General features: G+C 37.1%; 1 protein-coding gene across 2 annotated transcripts in view; it reads left to right on the forward strand.

The window, feature by feature from the left end:
- Positions 1–16,942, forward strand: part of LOC131055478 (uncharacterized protein C57A10.07) — a 48,637-nt gene extending 31,695 nt beyond the window's left edge. For both annotated transcript variants that reach the window (XM_057989963.2, XM_057989962.2), the window contains 2 exons: positions 15,187–15,311; positions 16,297–16,942. In XM_057989963.2, the coding sequence (XP_057845946.1) occupies positions 15,187–15,311; positions 16,297–16,617 (446 nt within the window). In that variant the 3' untranslated portion in view covers positions 16,618–16,942. The remainder of the gene's footprint in view (positions 1–15,186; positions 15,312–16,296) is intronic.
- The last annotated feature ends 785 nt before the right edge of the window (positions 16,943–17,727 follow it).

Raw genomic sequence — 17,727 nt, forward strand, 5'->3', positions numbered from 1 at the left:
ACAAGGTTTGGGACCTAAACATGGAAGTAAAAGAGGTTTATCAAGAATTTCGCTCTGGACCCTTTGGAAGGGTCAGGAGCGAAATTTTTGTTCGAGGCAAAATCTTCATCTTTCAATGCCTCCAACTACCTCCCAAGGCAAGAACATACCAATCTACCCTCCAACATGCCTTGGACTCCAACGCCTAGCCAAAACAAGGAAGCAAATGAGAGTTATAAGGATTTTCGCTCTAGACCCTTTGGAAGGGTCAGGAGCGAAATTCCTACTTTGGGTGGATTCTGACTACTCCGTCGCCTCAACCCAATTTTCAAAGGCAAGAACACATCAAAGTCTTTCCAACCATGCCACAAAACTCAAGAATTTGACCATCTCCAAGAAGAAAATATGAGTTTCCAAGAATTTCGCTCTGGACCCTTTGGAAGGGTCAGGAGCGAAATTCTAGTTTTAGGACAAAATCCTTAACATTTTTACATCCCATCACTTCAAAAGGCAAAGACATGTTAATCCACTTCCAAATATGTCCAAGGAACTAGAATGTTGGTCTAAACAAGGAAGAAAATGAGGTTTATGGGGAATTTCGCTCTGGACCCTTTGGAAGGGTCAGGAGCGAAATTTCCATTCTTGGACAAAACCCTCACTTTTCAATACTTTCAATCACTTCCTTAGGCAAGAACATGACCAATTTACCCTCCAACATGTCCAAGGAACAAGGATGTTAGCCCAAACAAGGGAGAAAATAGTGTCTAGGGAGAATTTTGCTCTGGACCCTTTGGAAGGGTCAAGAGCGAAATTCACATTTAGGCTCAAATCTTGACTTCATTTCTCACATTTCTTCATCCAAACAAGTGTTTTGCCCTCAATAATGCCTGGGAATGAGTTAGTTCTAAGTTTGGGTCAAAGTAGAATGTCTTATGAAGAATTTTGCTCTGGACCCTTTGGAAGGGTTAGGAGCGAAATTGAAATTCGCTTTGGACCCTTTGGAAGGGTCAGGAGCGAAATTTGACATTTTGGTCTCTCCGTCAAGATTCATGTATGGAATATAACATTTAAGTATAAGAATTTCTTATACTTTAAGTTATATTCCATATATACTGTCAGGATATTTGAGAGTGGTTTTGGACCTCCAGGAGTTATAATGCAAAATCTAGTTTTTGGAGGATTCTTCAATTTTCCAGACTTAGTCAAATTTCAGGATCAGGATGACATTCCAGACAGCCAAATTTCAGGACATTTGAAGATCAGGATGACATTCCAGACTTCATCACTCACCAATTTGACCTAACTCAGACCTTCAAAGATGATATTCGCTCACCAAGCTTCATTGACCTCCTGAAACTCAAACAAGACACAATTAGCAACAAGAGCAAACTTTGTCCTAAGGAAGACTTTCAAAGATGACCCTAACTCGGAGCATCCACTGACTCACCTTGGCTCAAGCAGAGCCTGCCATCCTAGTGATCCCCCTGGTGACACTCAAAATGCAAAGGCTAACAGACAAACCCTAAAAACCTAGAAAACAAAAAAATGTAGGGGTCACCATTTGCAATGGGGCGATGTGTGAATACATCACAACACAATGCTAGATGCAGATGAGCCTGACTTTGCAGATGATGAACTGAGTAGTGATACAGATAATGATGATTTGGCATCCTAGCCAAGTGCTCTTGATGACTTAGAGTTATTTTAAAGTTCTGAAGTCTTTGATTGTTATTGTGCCTTTTTGACAAAAGAACATCTTTGCAATCGTGAAAGCATATGTTTCCTATGGTTTATATTTTATAAATGTGTCATCTTTTTGTAATGATTTCAAGTCTATTTATCAATGTTAAACTATTTAGGCAATTTTATAGATATATTACATATATCTATTAAAAATTTTAAAAAATTACATATAGTGAATTTAATTCGAATTTTATACATTTCGAATTTTTTCCTCATTGAACTTCATTCGAATTTCAAAGCTGTCGAACTTCGAATTCGAATTCTAACCTGGTGACTTAGCATACAGTAGTGTTATATAGTGACATTGAAAACGATTTTTTTGAAAAAACCCTACCATCCAGCAAATCTTCTATCTTGCCACAAGTGACACTTAAAACAATTTTGTAATGTCCCATTTTTGAAATAGGATTTAATAATAAAATGAAAATTGAAAAAATAATAATATAATATAATATAATAAAAAATTAATTAAGTTTAATGAAGGGTCATAAGGCATGAAATGAAGAGTTGTGATTCTCTCAAACATGAGATATAAAAGGAAGAATAGTTCATTTGAAAGGGGATATGGAAGAAGGAAGAATGTAATGTCCCCTTTTGTAAATGCTCTAGTTTTTGCCCTCAAATCACAATTCCAAGCAAAGCAAGGAAGGAAATAGGATTAGAGATATCTTTTATCAATTTAAATTGTTGAACAAGATAGGTCCTGGTTGAAATTCTGCAATCATGTTAGGCATTCATTGAAAAATACAATACATAATATCAATTATTACTACTAGGGTTAGAGAACATATATCTTAATCACCTAATATCTATTATTTATTATTTAGGTTCAACCTTAACGACCCATGATAGGGTGTCTGAAGTGACTCTCTACCCTAGGCCCAAGAGCAGATATACCATCCTTGTTGGCCTCATGTGGACTTCTGCCATCCATCCTTTATGAGGTGGTGTACCTAGTGAGGACACTTGTATCTACTCTCCTTACTTGTGCCACCTTATTCACCATCTATGATCGCGATCCCTTTGAATCCATTCCTATAATCAACTATTGTTGAAGTTGGTGTGGAAGTCACAATAAGGTGTCTAGAGCATCCTTCCCTTCTAAGCCCAAGGGCTGGGCACTCCTTGCACCCCCTTGGTCTCATGGGACTATCCGTCACCACCATGAGGTGGCATGCTTAGAAGAGGACCTCATAACAGTTTCTCCCTCTTTGTACTCCTTTCCTAACCTCATGGTTGGTTGCAGCAAAATGACAGACAGATTGGCTAGTCATTCCACATAATTGCCTATATCAATTTATTAAAGATTATTCATCAAATACATTATTACACATATATATCAAACATACATATAACACACATATTTATGTATACCACAATTGAACAGTAATGCTACAACCTGTAATAAACAATGATTTACTGATCTGATTGCTTATATATATGCTAGAGGTCGATCTGCTCTTATAGGTGCTGCTGCTTGATCAATCTACTCTCCTTTATATCGGCTCTAAATAGGAATGATATTCCATGAATTGTTGTTCTAATGTCCACCAAAAGACTTGTTTATATATCCCTCAACATGCCTCTTTATCCAACGGTCACCTCCCTTTGGTTAGGTCAGCCAGCATTAATATAATAATTGTTTATTTGTTTTGATCCCATCTCAAAAGGGAGTGCTGGTTTGTAATATGTCCTATCCCTATTGGAGTCAGCCTCTCTTGTAATTGCCACCATGTAAACATTTAATTTTTAACCTAGTCAGCTCTATTTGAGAATTTGCTACTCAGTAATTATTGAACATTTATCTTAGTCGGCCTTCTATGTTGTTATTGCCTTAGTTTGCTATTAATAGGGGTAGCGATCTAGTTTAGGGCCATGACTGTCCACCCTTTCCAAAATTGCTTGTCCTCAAGCAATAGTGGCATGATCATAGAGTCCCGTTCATAATCCGCCTTTTGCTGCGCTACTCTGATTATCATAAGTTGCTAATTTGAACAACTCAACCAAGGTGTTGAAATTATGAGAGAAGTTTTCTCTCATCTTTCTTTCCCCATCACTTGAAAATGTAAAGGATTAATTTGGATTGACCCAACGTATATTGGATACTTATTTGTGTTAACACAAGAACTTGCCATATGTTAAGATGAGGATTAGAAGCGTGGCATACATCTAAATAATGTTCTATGAAGGGTTTTCAAGCTGACATATTACAATTTTCATTGTGAAGATTGGTTGGAAAAATCTGTTTCTAGACCTTGAGGATGTAAGGGCATTGTAACTACTAGATATGTTCCTCCTCAAATTTCCACTTGTTCATTGCCCCTTCATCTTTTGATTGGATGCTCTTACGGTCTCCCTCATCATGCTTTGTTTTCTTGCTCGGATATCCTTTTGCTTCTTCATCAGGTATTGCCTCCATATTATGCGTTTGGCTTTTCTTTCCACATATGTGTCCTGGCTCCCAATTTTCTTCGCATTTGTAACACTAGTTCTTTCATTTAAGCTTCCTTCGGTTGCAAATATACCCAAGCTTCAACTGATCTTTGCACTTGAAGCACAACTTCTTCTCATGGTGTTCTTTTTTGCAAACATGTTCACATTTCCATCACCCTTTGCAATCGAAGCATAGATTTTCTTTTGAAGTTCTCGTTGAGTGCTTTGAGAAAGAAATATTCTTTCAGGTCCATCCTTTCCATAGAAATGCTTATGCTTTGATGTCTCCTTTCCAGAGTGATCCTTTTCCTTTGTTTGGGCGGTATCAAGCCAAGTAGCTATTAGGATTGCTTCTTGGAGTATGGTGGGGTTCAAGGCACTTACTAGGCCACAGGTGGTATCCAACAATCCCTCTAGAAATAGGTAGGCGAGTCTTTCCTTGGATATTACGTGTACCTTGATTGCTAGTCTTTGGAACTTTGTCACATAATCTTCAAGGGTTCCTTATTGCCTTATTCTTGATAACTCTTTAAAGTATCTTTGGGGATGCTTTTGGTCAAATCCCTCAATGAGTTTTTTCTTGAAGGTATCATAGGTCTTTATGCTTCGGTGGTCTTGGGTGATTAAGCCATGGTGCCGCCTATCATGAGGGACCCCTTCTAGATGAATATGGCAAATGTAATGACATCTTCCTCTAACATGGGGCTAAGAGTTAAGTAGGTCTCTAGTTTTTGGATCCATGCATGGGCCGTGATTTTTCCTGAACCATCAAAGATAGGGATGGTCAATTTTCCTACTTTGTGTTGTAAATCTTGATTAGTTTGATTCTTCCCCCTTCTATGAATATCCTTTTTTACAGCCTTATAATATATCATGAAGGGGATTCTCCTCTTGACTTTTGGGTCAAGCCTTGCATATGCTTCAGCCAGTTCATTCAAATTAGGATTTGGGTGTGTTTATCTCCTCATCTTCCCTTGATGGCCTTTCCCTCGTTAAGAAGGGAGGCCGAGTTGTTTCTCGGATTGATCTTAATGTAGTTCTATTGTCACTTTCAGATTGGCTAGGAGTGACATCTCTCTCATTTCTTTGGTTAGGTCTAAAAGTATTCATGGAGATGTTTATATTTTGTAGGGTTTGAAGAAGTTTTTTAGTTGTTTGTTCATTTTTCTTTATAAAATCCCTCAATTCATGTTCCATTTGCCCCCCCCTAGTGTTGTCGTGGTTTGGAATTTTCTTCTTTCCCTTTCTAGAGCCCTTAAAGCCCTTTGACTAAGTTGCATTGACTATTGTTTGTCCCTCAGGCTAGAAGGAACGATGCTCTGATACTACTTGACACTTGTAATGCCCCCTTTTGTAAATGCCCAAGTTTTTTCCTCAAAATCACAATTCCAAGCACAAGGAAGGAAATGGGATTAGAGATATCATTTATCAATTTAAATTGTTGAACAAGATAGATCCTAGTTGAAATTCTGCAATCATGTTAGGCATTCATTGAAAAATACAATACATAATATCAATTATTACAACTAGGGTTAGAGAACATATATCTTAATTGTTGACTTGGTGGTCAACACCTCCATGGGGACTCGTGACATGGCTAAACTGCCTCCCATGGATCGGGGTAAATCTGGTGTTTTGTATTGGGTGTTGATAGTTCGAGCTTTTGGCATAACCGCAAACGACTCCAACAATTGGTATTAGAGCCTTGGGTCACGGGTTTGAATCTCCCTTTAGTGGGTGTTGAAGGCTCAATCAGTGCTAAGGGGGAGATTGTTGACTTGGTGTTCAGCACCTCCTTGGGGACTCGTGACATGGTTTAAACACGTCCCATGGATCGGGTTAAATTTGGTGTTTGTATCGAGCATTGATAGTTCGAGCTTTTGGCATAAGGACAAACAATTCCAATATTAATCATGTAATATCTATAATTTATTTAGGTTCAACCATAACGGCTCGGATAAGGGAACACGATAGGGTGCCCAGAGCGACTCTTTGCTCGAGGCCCCAGAGTGGATATACCATCCCTCTTGGCCTTGTGGCCTTCCGCCATCCATCCTTCATGAGGTGGTGTACCTAGTGAGGACACTTGTATCTGCTCTCCTACTCATGCCACTTTCTTCACCGTCTATGATTGAGATCCCTTTGAATCCATTCCAATAATCAACCATTGTTGAGGTTGGTGGAAGTTGCAATAGGGTGTCCAGAGCGTCCTTCCCTTCTAAGCCCAAGAGCGGGGCACTCCTTGCACCCCCTTGGCCTCATGGGACTGTCCATCACCACCATGAGGTGGCATGCTTGGAACAGGACCTCATAGCAGTTTCTCCCTCCTTGTATCCTTTCCTAACCTCATGGTTGGTTGCAGCAAATTGGCAGACATTGGAAATCTAGTCATTCCAAATAATTGCCTATATCAATTTATTAAAGATTATTCATCAAATACATTATTACACATTATAGCCCATATATATCAAACATACATAACATACGTATTTATGCATACCCCAATTGAACAATAATGCTACAGCCTGCAATAAACAATGATTTACTGATCTGATTGCTTATATATATGGTGGGGGGGTCAATATGCTCTAATAGGTGCTGCTGCTTGATCGATCTACTCTCCTTTATATCTACTCTAAATAAGAATGATATTCTATGAATTGTTGTTTTAATGTCCACCAAAAGACTTGTTTATATATCCCTCAAAATGCCTCTTTATCCAACGGTCACATCCCTTTGATTAGGTCGGCCAGCATTAATATAATAATTATTTATTTGTTTCTATGTTCCATGGGGATGTGTTCCTGACCTTGGTACCTCCCTGCCCATACTAGGGATGGTACGGGGACGTTTTTTCAACGTTTCCTACCTGTTTTAGAAATAGTGGACGTTTCCTGAGCAATGAGGGGACATTTCTGGGCATACTGCCCCAATTTTTACTCTTCTGGCAGTCCATAAAAACTGTCTAGTTGAGTTACAAGTAGAAATAGCACGTTGAGTAGAAAAACTGGAGCAAATGTTTTGGTTGCAGACTTCAAGTAGATGCAGAGGAAGTGGGACTGGAAGATTTGAAAAAAAAAATGCTAAGCCAAAACTGATTTTTTTTGTATAAACTTGCTATTTTATTCTGTGGAAGAGCAGTAACTCAAGAAATGCATGGGACCACTTCTCTGGAACACTCATACAACCTTGACAAACCAGTCAGCACACCTTCATTGGACAACCATGTAGTTTGGATATCCACCATTTTATCATTTTTATTCATGCATGGCTCCTAAAGCATTGCGTTGACCTTGTTTCCACTGGTTTTGGAAAGTGGCCGGTATTTATTTTACAAAAGAAATTGTAACGTTTCATGCATGATGCAACACTTCAAATTTTAGGGACAATCTATTACATGAATGAACTCACTCAGTTTATTGTCATTTTTAAGAGTATACTTTGTGAAAGATAATTCAAGGAATCAATGCATATAGCTTATAAGCTTATACTGCATGAGACAATTCAGCAGGTAAAGTATTTTTTCCAGAAGAGAATAAGAATGATGCTTAATTCTTGCTACTAGAATAATAGTTTTTACCCAATCATTGTTATGATACGCATATTTGAAATTCTCTATATTTTTAAAAATCTCCCTATTTTTTAATAGCCGTCCCCTGCCATCCCCTCGAAAATGGCCCAAAAGTACCCCTGTACCGAAAACACGTCTTGCTGTCCCTGTCCCCAAAACTTTGTGGAATATAGATTTGTTTTGATCCCATCTCCAAAGGTAGCACTGCTTTGTAATATGTCCTATTATCCTTATTGGAGTCAGCCTCTCTTGTGATTGCCACCATATAAATATTTTATTTTCAACCTAGTCGGCCTGATTTGAGAATTTGCTACTCAGTAATTTTTGAACATTTATCCCCATCGGCCCTATACGTTGTTATTGCTTTATTTCCTATTAATAGGGGTAGCTCTTTGATTTAGGGGCATGACAGAGAAAGGAAGGAGCATCAGAATCAAGGAAGATTAATGGAAGAAGAAAGGAATGGGAAGAAAATAAGGAAGTGACTCTTTCAAAGGGCAGAAATGATGAAGGGTTGTAACTCTTTCGAAGGGTGGTAATTGTGAAGGGTTGTGACTGATTCAAAGGGCAGAAATGATGAAGAGTTGTACTCTTTAAAGGGTGGTTAATTGTGAAAGGTTGTGATTCTTTCAAAGGGTAGAAATTATGAAGGGTTGTACTCGTTCAAAGGGTGGTAATTGTGAAAGGTTGTGACCCTTGCAGAGGGCAGACATAATGAATAGGTTTAACTCTCCCTCACATTGGAAGATATAAAAGGGGAGGAGGTTTCATTTGAGGAAGACATTCAAGGGAGATCCTTTTGGAAAATAATTTATTATTCTCAAAAGGCAGCAATGGAGAGTGGCGACTCAATTCCTATGAAAGGTGGTGACCCTTTCACCAATAAAGTATAAAGGAGAAATCATAATTGAAGTGTTAATTGCCCTATCATAATTGTCTCTTGTCCTTTCAATACAGTCGTCTTTTTGCAGCATTATTGGCAATTAACTCCATTTGCCATCCCTATGTCTGTCCTTCACATGAACTTGTGCCATACGTCCTGCAAAATCATTCCACCATCCTCCTCCAACCTATCAACCGCCCAACTTGCCAATTGGTCCGCCATAGAATTGCCTTTCTGATAAATATGGGATATTAAAAAATCTTCACATTCATCCAACAACTACCATATTGGCTCTAAATATTTATTTCATTTCCAATTAGGGGTTCTTCTCTGTTGAATGGTGTCCAAAATTATTTGAGAGCCACTGTCTAAGTATATTCTTTTAAACCAAGTCTTCTCCTTGCTCTCAAGGTGAGCCATGCCATCTGAATCTCTGCTTTATTGTTGGTTCCATCCAACAGTTTTTTTGATTGAAATCCAATCAAGCTCCCCTCCCAATCTCTAACCGCACACCCTACCCCCGATGGCCCTGGGTTCCCTCGTGAAGCCCCATCAAAATTCACTTTCACCCATCCTTCCTCTGGAGGTACCCATTTTACCTCATTTCACACATCCTTCTGTGGATTAACTTTCTCAATCCCATTAACGAGAGTTAATATTATTCATTATTAATTTTTATATCTTACACATTTATTATTTATTATTAATTTATTTGTTGTTATTAATAAATTTAATGACTAGTATTTTTGCAAGGGTAATTAACATTGAGCCCTAACTTGGATGTTACACTTGTGTAAGGATGGGCATTTAAACATTTTAGTGTGCCATGTTTAATAGTTGTATTAACATTGTGCCCCATTAATGGGGAGTCCTCAGAAGCATGCCTTTACCAGTAGACTATATCTTGATGGACCTTTAACTTAATATTATGTATTACTAATTTCATTTTTAATCTAATTTATTATGTTTATTAATATTTAAATTTTACAAGTTCAATATTTTGTTACTTTTGCTGAGAGGCATTCTACAGCTGTATATAAGTGTGAAGAACCCATGTATAGAAAGACAATTCAAAATAGTAAATAAATTTTTTTTGATGTTTTCTTTATTCTTTAAAGCTAGCGTTCGATCCAGCAACATTCCATTTTGAGTTTTGATAATTTTTGCTTTAACTATAAATGCACATATAGATGTAAAGATACATAACCATTTTTTGCATCTCACCAGAGGTAGGCACAGCTTACAGACCACCATTGAATCAAGTATGGAGTTTATTGAGCTTTTTTTGTAGTGTTTGTTATGCCAATAGTATGTGTTATGAAAAGAAAACAATGCACAGACAACTCACACAAAAATGCCGGTCCCATGGGATCTTGCCATCTGAAAGTCCCCCTCTCACTCTCTTTTTAACTTCTCTTGGTCTGCAATCAACCATTTTTCTCCTCCAGCTCTTTATCTTGATGATGGATCATGGAGTGCAATCCAAAACATTGATGCAATAAACAAATCTTACGCAGTTGAATCCAGAAATCAGATGGACTAATTACTGACTGTGGAAATCTTATGTCTCTAATTATTAACTTCATTCTACTCGTCTGCTCTAGTGGCTGCTGTTCATCAGACTCGCCTGGGGCAGTGGATATATATATTTTTATATTAATCATGCCTGTATTCTTTGCTAGTTTGCAGAGTATTCTTTGCCAGTTTGCAGAGCAGTAATAAGCATGTTGATATCTTATGTGAAATTATAATTTAAATATTCAATAACACAATAATAAATATGCATGTATGCTTGGTGAATTGAAATCATGGGGTTCACACCCATTCTTTTAAGCATAAAATAAGAAAATAAATAGTTTAAGGTCCACAGGGGGACACCAGAAGTTACAAGATTGCCATATGCTGAGGGTTGACAGATTCAAAATTGAAAATACCCATAAATATTGATAATAGAGAACAACTTTCCTCCTACCTATAAGGCCTTAGCAATATAAAATGTCCAATTTCTATAATACATTAACGACAACTAGCAGAAAGATAGCCAAAAATAGTTACTAATCTTCATTATCACCGGAGCTGCCAGTTACCAAAGAGTTTAGCCATGCGATACCATTAGTTTGCACTATCCCAAAAAGCCTAATTCAGGGACTCAGCACCCCTTGACATCTTCCTTCTATGCCCTTCATTTTGTGGAAAAGCCATGAGTATGATGGGTCTCCATGTGCTAGACACAGTGCCATTACAAATAATCAAATTTTCTACAATTGGAGGTATCCCAGAACAAAGTACAGCAGCCTGAAGAACTTTCTCCGATCCATCAAGCAGATGCTTCTTCACCAAATTTGTCACCAACTTGTGGATAACTCTTTTTCCTCACCCAAATCAAGGACAGCCACAAATATGGAAGCAATATCTTTGTTAACTCTAATGATAGACAGAGACTATGAATTTGTCCGAGGACCCATTGAGCAGAAAACAACAGCATACCAGACCTCATTTTGAATTCATGCTTTAATCACAGCTCTGTAATGCTCTCAATGAAGGCCAATGGCCTTTGCCTTCTCAACAATCTAACACATGTATCTAATTTCGTTGTAGAGCGAGGATAGCTAGGGGTAACACCTAAATAAACAACACATGTAAATCTGGAAAATTTCAACCCCAACATACCTGCAAATAATTTTTACTTGTTGATCACAATTGCAAGTTTCCTTTTAATTGAGGCTCTGCATGTCCTTTGTCAATTGAAAGCCTAGTTTGCATGTAAGATTATTCTAGGTATTCACTAGAGGGATGTGAGATATAGAGTGGTCCCAAACATCATTACATCCAAGTCTAAAGAAAGTGGGGAGGATTATTTGTTTAAAAGCCACAGAAAAGTATATCGTCGGGCTCCAAATGGTCATGATTCAAATCAAGGTTGGGAATTGGACTCAAAGTCATAAATCTAGCTTTAGATATAAGGGGTTCCCAAGAGTCAACCTTGTGATGATACACTCTGAATCTGTATCAATAGCTAAGTTGTCTTCTCCTGAGCCCTTTGCCCTAGGTGGAGGTGAATGAGTAGGTCTGGAAACATGGGTTGAGGATGTGAAGATGTAGGAGATATTGGCTTCCACATTTATTTCTCTATATATGTGTGATAGTGAAGTTGTCCAAAGAGTCCAATAAAGGCCATTTTCTATGACGGATGTTGTTAATTTTCCAGTTAGTCAATTTCTGCTATCTTATGGCATTAATGAACACCATAGAATTGCCTTCAATCTCTACACTTTTGACACCATACAAGTTACATATTTGCAAGCCAAGGACAAAGGCCTGACTTTTGCTTCATTATTTGTTCCTACTTCTTGAGGTTGAGTCTATTGGTTTGGGTTGGGTTTGTGACCGCAACTTTGTCCTCTATATTCACGAGATTTGACCTTGCTCAGTGCACACCTTTACTTTGCTGCTCATCTAATTGATTTGTGTCTAGTCTGCTCTTTTTAATAGCTGAGACAGGCCGTATTTAGAAACATCTTTAAGGGATTGCCATTGCATTGCAAGGAAACATGTTATCCTAGGTCAACCCATGGAAAAACACAGGCACAAAACTGAAGACAACAAACAAGGCTCCTATAATGATGCATCAGGTTTTTCTGTTGATTGATGACTTGATGCTCTAGGTTAGATTGATGCCTTGATGCTCTAGGTTAAGTGAGGAAGTGTGTATTTTTTGATGATAAATGAATGCTGATGAATGCCTTTAAATACTAGCACATAGCATCAAAATTTCAAAAAATGTGTTCTAGAATTAGAATTATGAGAAGGTAGAAAATCAGGTCCATGATTGTGGGATTGATCCAACAATGCATAAATGACCCTAGGTGGGCAAACAGCCAAATGTGGGTGGATGATGACTATATTGGGGTAGTTGTATAGATAAATGTGATAAATGCAAGGCTTAGGTGAATGTATCATGCTACGGGTATGATAGGATAACGTGGGGGCTAAATGTGTGGGATGTGAGTGTATAGGGTTAGGTAAAGGCAGGGGAGTTAGCTCAACTTTGCACAAGATTGTGCCATTTGTTGATATGTTCATATATCAAGACATTCACTCAAATGGCCACAAAACTAAATGGTGAATGGCATGGGTATGCAAATTTCACCATCACAAACATATATATTTGTTGGAAAAATGTGTTATATATCTATAGATAGATAGACAGACAGGTAGCTAAGTAGGTAGGTAGATAGATAGACAGATATATAGATATGGAGATAGATAGATAGAGCCTGATAAATGGACAGTCAGATAAACATATAGATAGATAGAGAGACAACTAGCCAGATGGACAAATGGATGAATGGACGGACAGACATGTACACACACACACACATATATATATAGAGGGACAACCAGACAAGTAGACGGATAATAGACAAACAAAGAAAGAGGAGATTTATGACGATATATATATATATATATATAGAGAGAGAGAGAGAGAGAGAGAGAGAGAGAGAGAGAGAGGAATGAACAGATGGATGGATGTACAAATAGATAGAGAGACAACAAAACAAATAGATGGATAATAGAAAAAGAAAGAAAGAAGAGATTTATGATTGCCATGCTTTGGTGCAATTTCTTTTTGATGTTTAAAGCATTGCTTTTCCCATTATTATATCCCAAATTTGTTAGTGGTCCCAGACTAGGGACAGGGGCTGTTCTTTTTGCTGTTTTCGGCATCAATTTGATGCATAGTATGAGGAGATGATGATGTAAAGGAATTTAATGATTGCCGTACCCTGGTTTTATTTGCTTTGATGTTTAAAACATTGCTTTTCTCAATATTAGATTGCAAATTTATTAGTGGGCCCAGACGAGGGTTTTATTTCCTTTTGATGTTTAAAACATTGCTTTTTCCCATATTAGATCACAAATTTGAAATTTATTAGTGGAGGGACGGGGGCAGTTCTTTTTAGTGTTTTGGGCATCCATTTGATGTATCATATTAAGTCTCCTATTGTCATAATCAACCACAGTCCTAGGTGGTTGAGTTTCGTTAAAGTTCCAGAAACTTGTTGTGGAAATAATTCTTTCCATTGAGTTCTGTTATGTGACATACTTATTTTAAGTTGTGGAATCTTAAATATGAAAAACTGTTGACAAAACCTTAGATGCACTGTTTGTGTCCAATAACATGTAGCTCTGAAGTTTGAATTGCAGAAGGTAAATTGGGAAGACTAACTATCAAGCTGCAGAGCACAGCTTACAATTGGTGGTGCATCCAAATTTATCGGTGGATAACATGGAGATAGGGATTGATCATTCCATGTGTGACCAAAAGGCTGGACACAGGATGTAGATGAAATTCATGCTGTTCTAATGGTGCTGTTTAGAAAACTATTCTGGTGTTAGATTAATGTACTGCATGTTGTCATTGAGTAGTAGGTGTTTTTTGATAGACAAAATCATTGCATGTAGTCATTGAATGGTAGGCGATTTTTGAGATTTATATCTTTAGTAATAGAAGGGGTTCTTGTTGTTAATTGAGATGAGGATAATTCTGAGATGGCAGATTTTGTTAATCAATGGAATGCTAAGGAGATGAATGGAGAGAACATCTGATTTGAGGCTAGTATAACTATAAACAACCTAAAATGTTGGCATGAAACAAGTAATGAAACCATGGCTTTGCACTTAGTATAAGCTATAGCTAGAGCGATATCTGCAAATTCATGGGCACTGCAATGGCTCTGCAATTTTATGAAATAAACAAGTCCAGTGCATAGAAAATTTCTAATTGTGTTGAGAATCCTTCTCGATATGCATGGACAATTGAATCACAATGTATACTCCATCCAAGATTACTACACAAAATCTTGGTCTGTGCATGGGGTTAAGGAAGTTATGAGTGATCTTGCGTTTTTATCAAGTATCTAGAGAACTAGAGAAAGTGAATGCACTCAATAATAACCCGATATTATCTAACCGAGAGCGCTCTTTACAGCTAAGGCAAGATCTGCAAACTGAGGGGCATTGCAGTACCTTTTTAATTATATGAAAGAAACAAGTCCAGTGCACAGAAAACATAAGCTTTTGTTTAAAATCCTTAATCATGTATCTGCACGGTAATTAAGAAACAATGCATACTCAATCCAGGATTATTCTGCAGGCACAATTTCCTGGTCTGTAAATGGGTGGCATGAAGGAGGTTTCAAGTTGTCCCACCTTTTGACCATGCATCTAGAGAAGCAGAGCAAGTGAACATACTTGTGAATAAACTGGTATTGTCTAAATTGAACATAATCATCATTTTCTATTCTGAATTTGTTTTTAGTTTGAACATTTTGGCATTTCCCAAATATTTTTTTAATATATCTCACACCATCACATCGTTTGGGTTTTTAATTTTTATTTTGGTTGCCTAAATAATTAGAAGTGTTAAGCAGTGTAATAGCTGGTTTTTTTCATCACTATTTCAATATGTGTGCACAATTCAAAGTTTTCCAATTCCTTCTGATTCTTTATTTGTCTCTTATTCCTTTTCTCTAATGCATTTTCAATGAACTTACACGTTTTCTAATTTTTGTAGGAAAACAGATGACTGTTAGACACAGATCTCTGACAGAGGAGCATGCTCGAGACAGTTTTGAGAATCTTTTATTTAGTATTTGTCGTTTTCGGGAACTTACAGGAGTGTATCCTCACAATATAACGGTGAGTTCAGTTCTTAGTCTCCGCAGGAACACATTTTTTCATGGCTATTGTTTCTATGAGAGTGAATACTTAAAAGAAGCAAATTGAATGAAAATATGTGAATCATGCTGATATCTCTTCATGGATTGGATCATTTGGAGTGCTCGAGGGTTGGAAATTGTAATTATTGACCTTAAAAACTTCATTTGGCCCAAACATTTTTTTATGAAGCTTCAATTAGCTTATACCTGTTTGTTATGAAAATGACCACAAAATTTGAAACACAGGCCCTGCGTTTCAGGATGTTTTGGTGGCTTACATAATTTATGAGAACCAAAAATATGGATGTCAAAGAAAGCTCCTCAACTTAAGAAGGATAAAGATTTGCCAAAATGTACATTTAAGAAACAGTTAGCATGCAACATGTACAAGAGAAACCTAGAAATTAAATCAGAGAACACCGGCAGGCTTAACCTTTCCTGTATCTGGGATACAATTCTCAGATGTCCCTCATAAGCTTCCAATGCTTACGTAATTATTTCAAATTGATATGTGAAAGATTCTTTTGTCAGAGGTCTTACATTATTGGCTTTACATGTTTAAAATCAAGCAATAGAAGAAAACTATGCAGAATCATATTTCTGTCTGTCCTGTTATGTAGGGATGGTGCATGGGCATAAATATGCATATGCGCTGTCAAATCCTCTTACATTTAGATGTATGGTTTCTTCTGATTATCAACTGATGTATATTTTTCTGAGACGCCATCAACATTTCTAGACCTATTCATATTTCACTGTCTAGCAATAGGAAAGCCTCAAATTAAATGAAATTTTAAAAGCAGAGGTTATTATTTAGTTTAGTCAAAATATTGAAATGGTCTTCTTTATATTCAAACCATGTTGTTTCAAATATCAACAATATTTTATGTTATTCATTGAAGATTAACTTAAGTTTTTTTAATTTTTTATATTTCCTAGAGAGTTCTGATATCATGTTTATTCAGGTTGTGAGTTATGATTTCAAGCAGAAGCGTTTTGCATACCTTCATCGGTCGGCACTAAGATTTCCTTCTTTTAGATTTTTCTATGTTGGAACTCCTGCATCACCATCATCTGCAGTTGCAGCATCGAAGGGTGAGGCGTTGGTAAGAGAGCAATTTCAGAAAGATCCATATGGATGTTCCGGATCTTTACGTATGAAACGACTAGGTCGTGATCCTTTTCACCGATCAATTCCATATCCTAATGGTTGCCCAGAGTTGGGTGGCTTATTTGATTATTGTGGCAGAACTATTTATTCTGAAAAACTTCCTTGGGATGATTAAGTAGGTTTTGTTAGGGCTGATTTGAAATCTTTTATAAAAATCTGTTTCTATACAAATTGCATATCCAAAACCCGCCCAAAGGTAAAAGGGGAATATTAGTTTCTACACAAGCATTCAAGTACAAAGACTGTTCACTTATGGGTCTAACTTATTATAACCATTTCCTACTTTGTGGGAAGTCTTTGATGTGGCGTTGATAGTTCTATCACCTGTATGTAATATAATCTGGCTCCTTCTGATAAAAGTTGTACCCTATAACTTAATAAAGTCCGAGAAATTTTTCTATTGGGGAATATCTATTTTATACTAAATCAAGATTGTTGAATCTTCAGTTCTGGATGCAACTACGCAAGTGTAATTTTAAAGTAGCATTGGGCCATAATAGTTCCATCAAGCTGTTGCTTTTGCTCTTTTCATGGAATGTTGCACAACATATCACTCTGCATAAACATCTACAGGATGTGCAGATATCAAAACTTATCCAGGTATTTGTTTTTCTGATCTGAAGCTGTTTATATGAAAATGGCAGTGCAGTAAGCCAATGTGTATACAAGGGGAACTAATATCGGTTTCTTTTATACACAGTATTTTGAACAACAATATCACGAGTTCTTAGGTGGCTTCACATAGAAATGTTTATCACAGCTTTTGATTAGGTATGAAGATGGACTTTGTATGTGTATATCGACATACACTCATGTTATTTTAGTTAAGAAGCAGGTTTATTCCCATGCAACACCTTGACATGCAGTTATGAGGCATTGTTTGTACTTAGAGACACTGGTAGAGTAGGAGGAGAACATGTTGCCTCAGGACATTTGAGCATACCATTTGCTGTTGGTGGAGGTTACTTTTTTGGAAACTTTGAGGGACTCTTATTGTGTTACACCAAACAAGCACTCCTTCTTGAAGAGGATAAGAGCTTGTGTAATATGCAACAATTACTCGGAAGCTAATTTCTCCTAAAATTCATCTAAGACAGACATTTGAAATGGTGCTTGTAAAGCTTCACTAGCACTAAATAATCTTTAAATGAAAATATATCAGGTACATTGAAATCTAGATAACAATGCAATGGCAACTTGGTCATCCTCCTCAGTGATACCACAT

The sequence above is a fragment of the Cryptomeria japonica genome, chromosome 5 (assembly GCF_030272615.1).
Source record: "Cryptomeria japonica chromosome 5, Sugi_1.0, whole genome shotgun sequence".
Classification (NCBI taxonomy): Eukaryota; Viridiplantae; Streptophyta; class Pinopsida; order Cupressales; family Cupressaceae; genus Cryptomeria; species Cryptomeria japonica.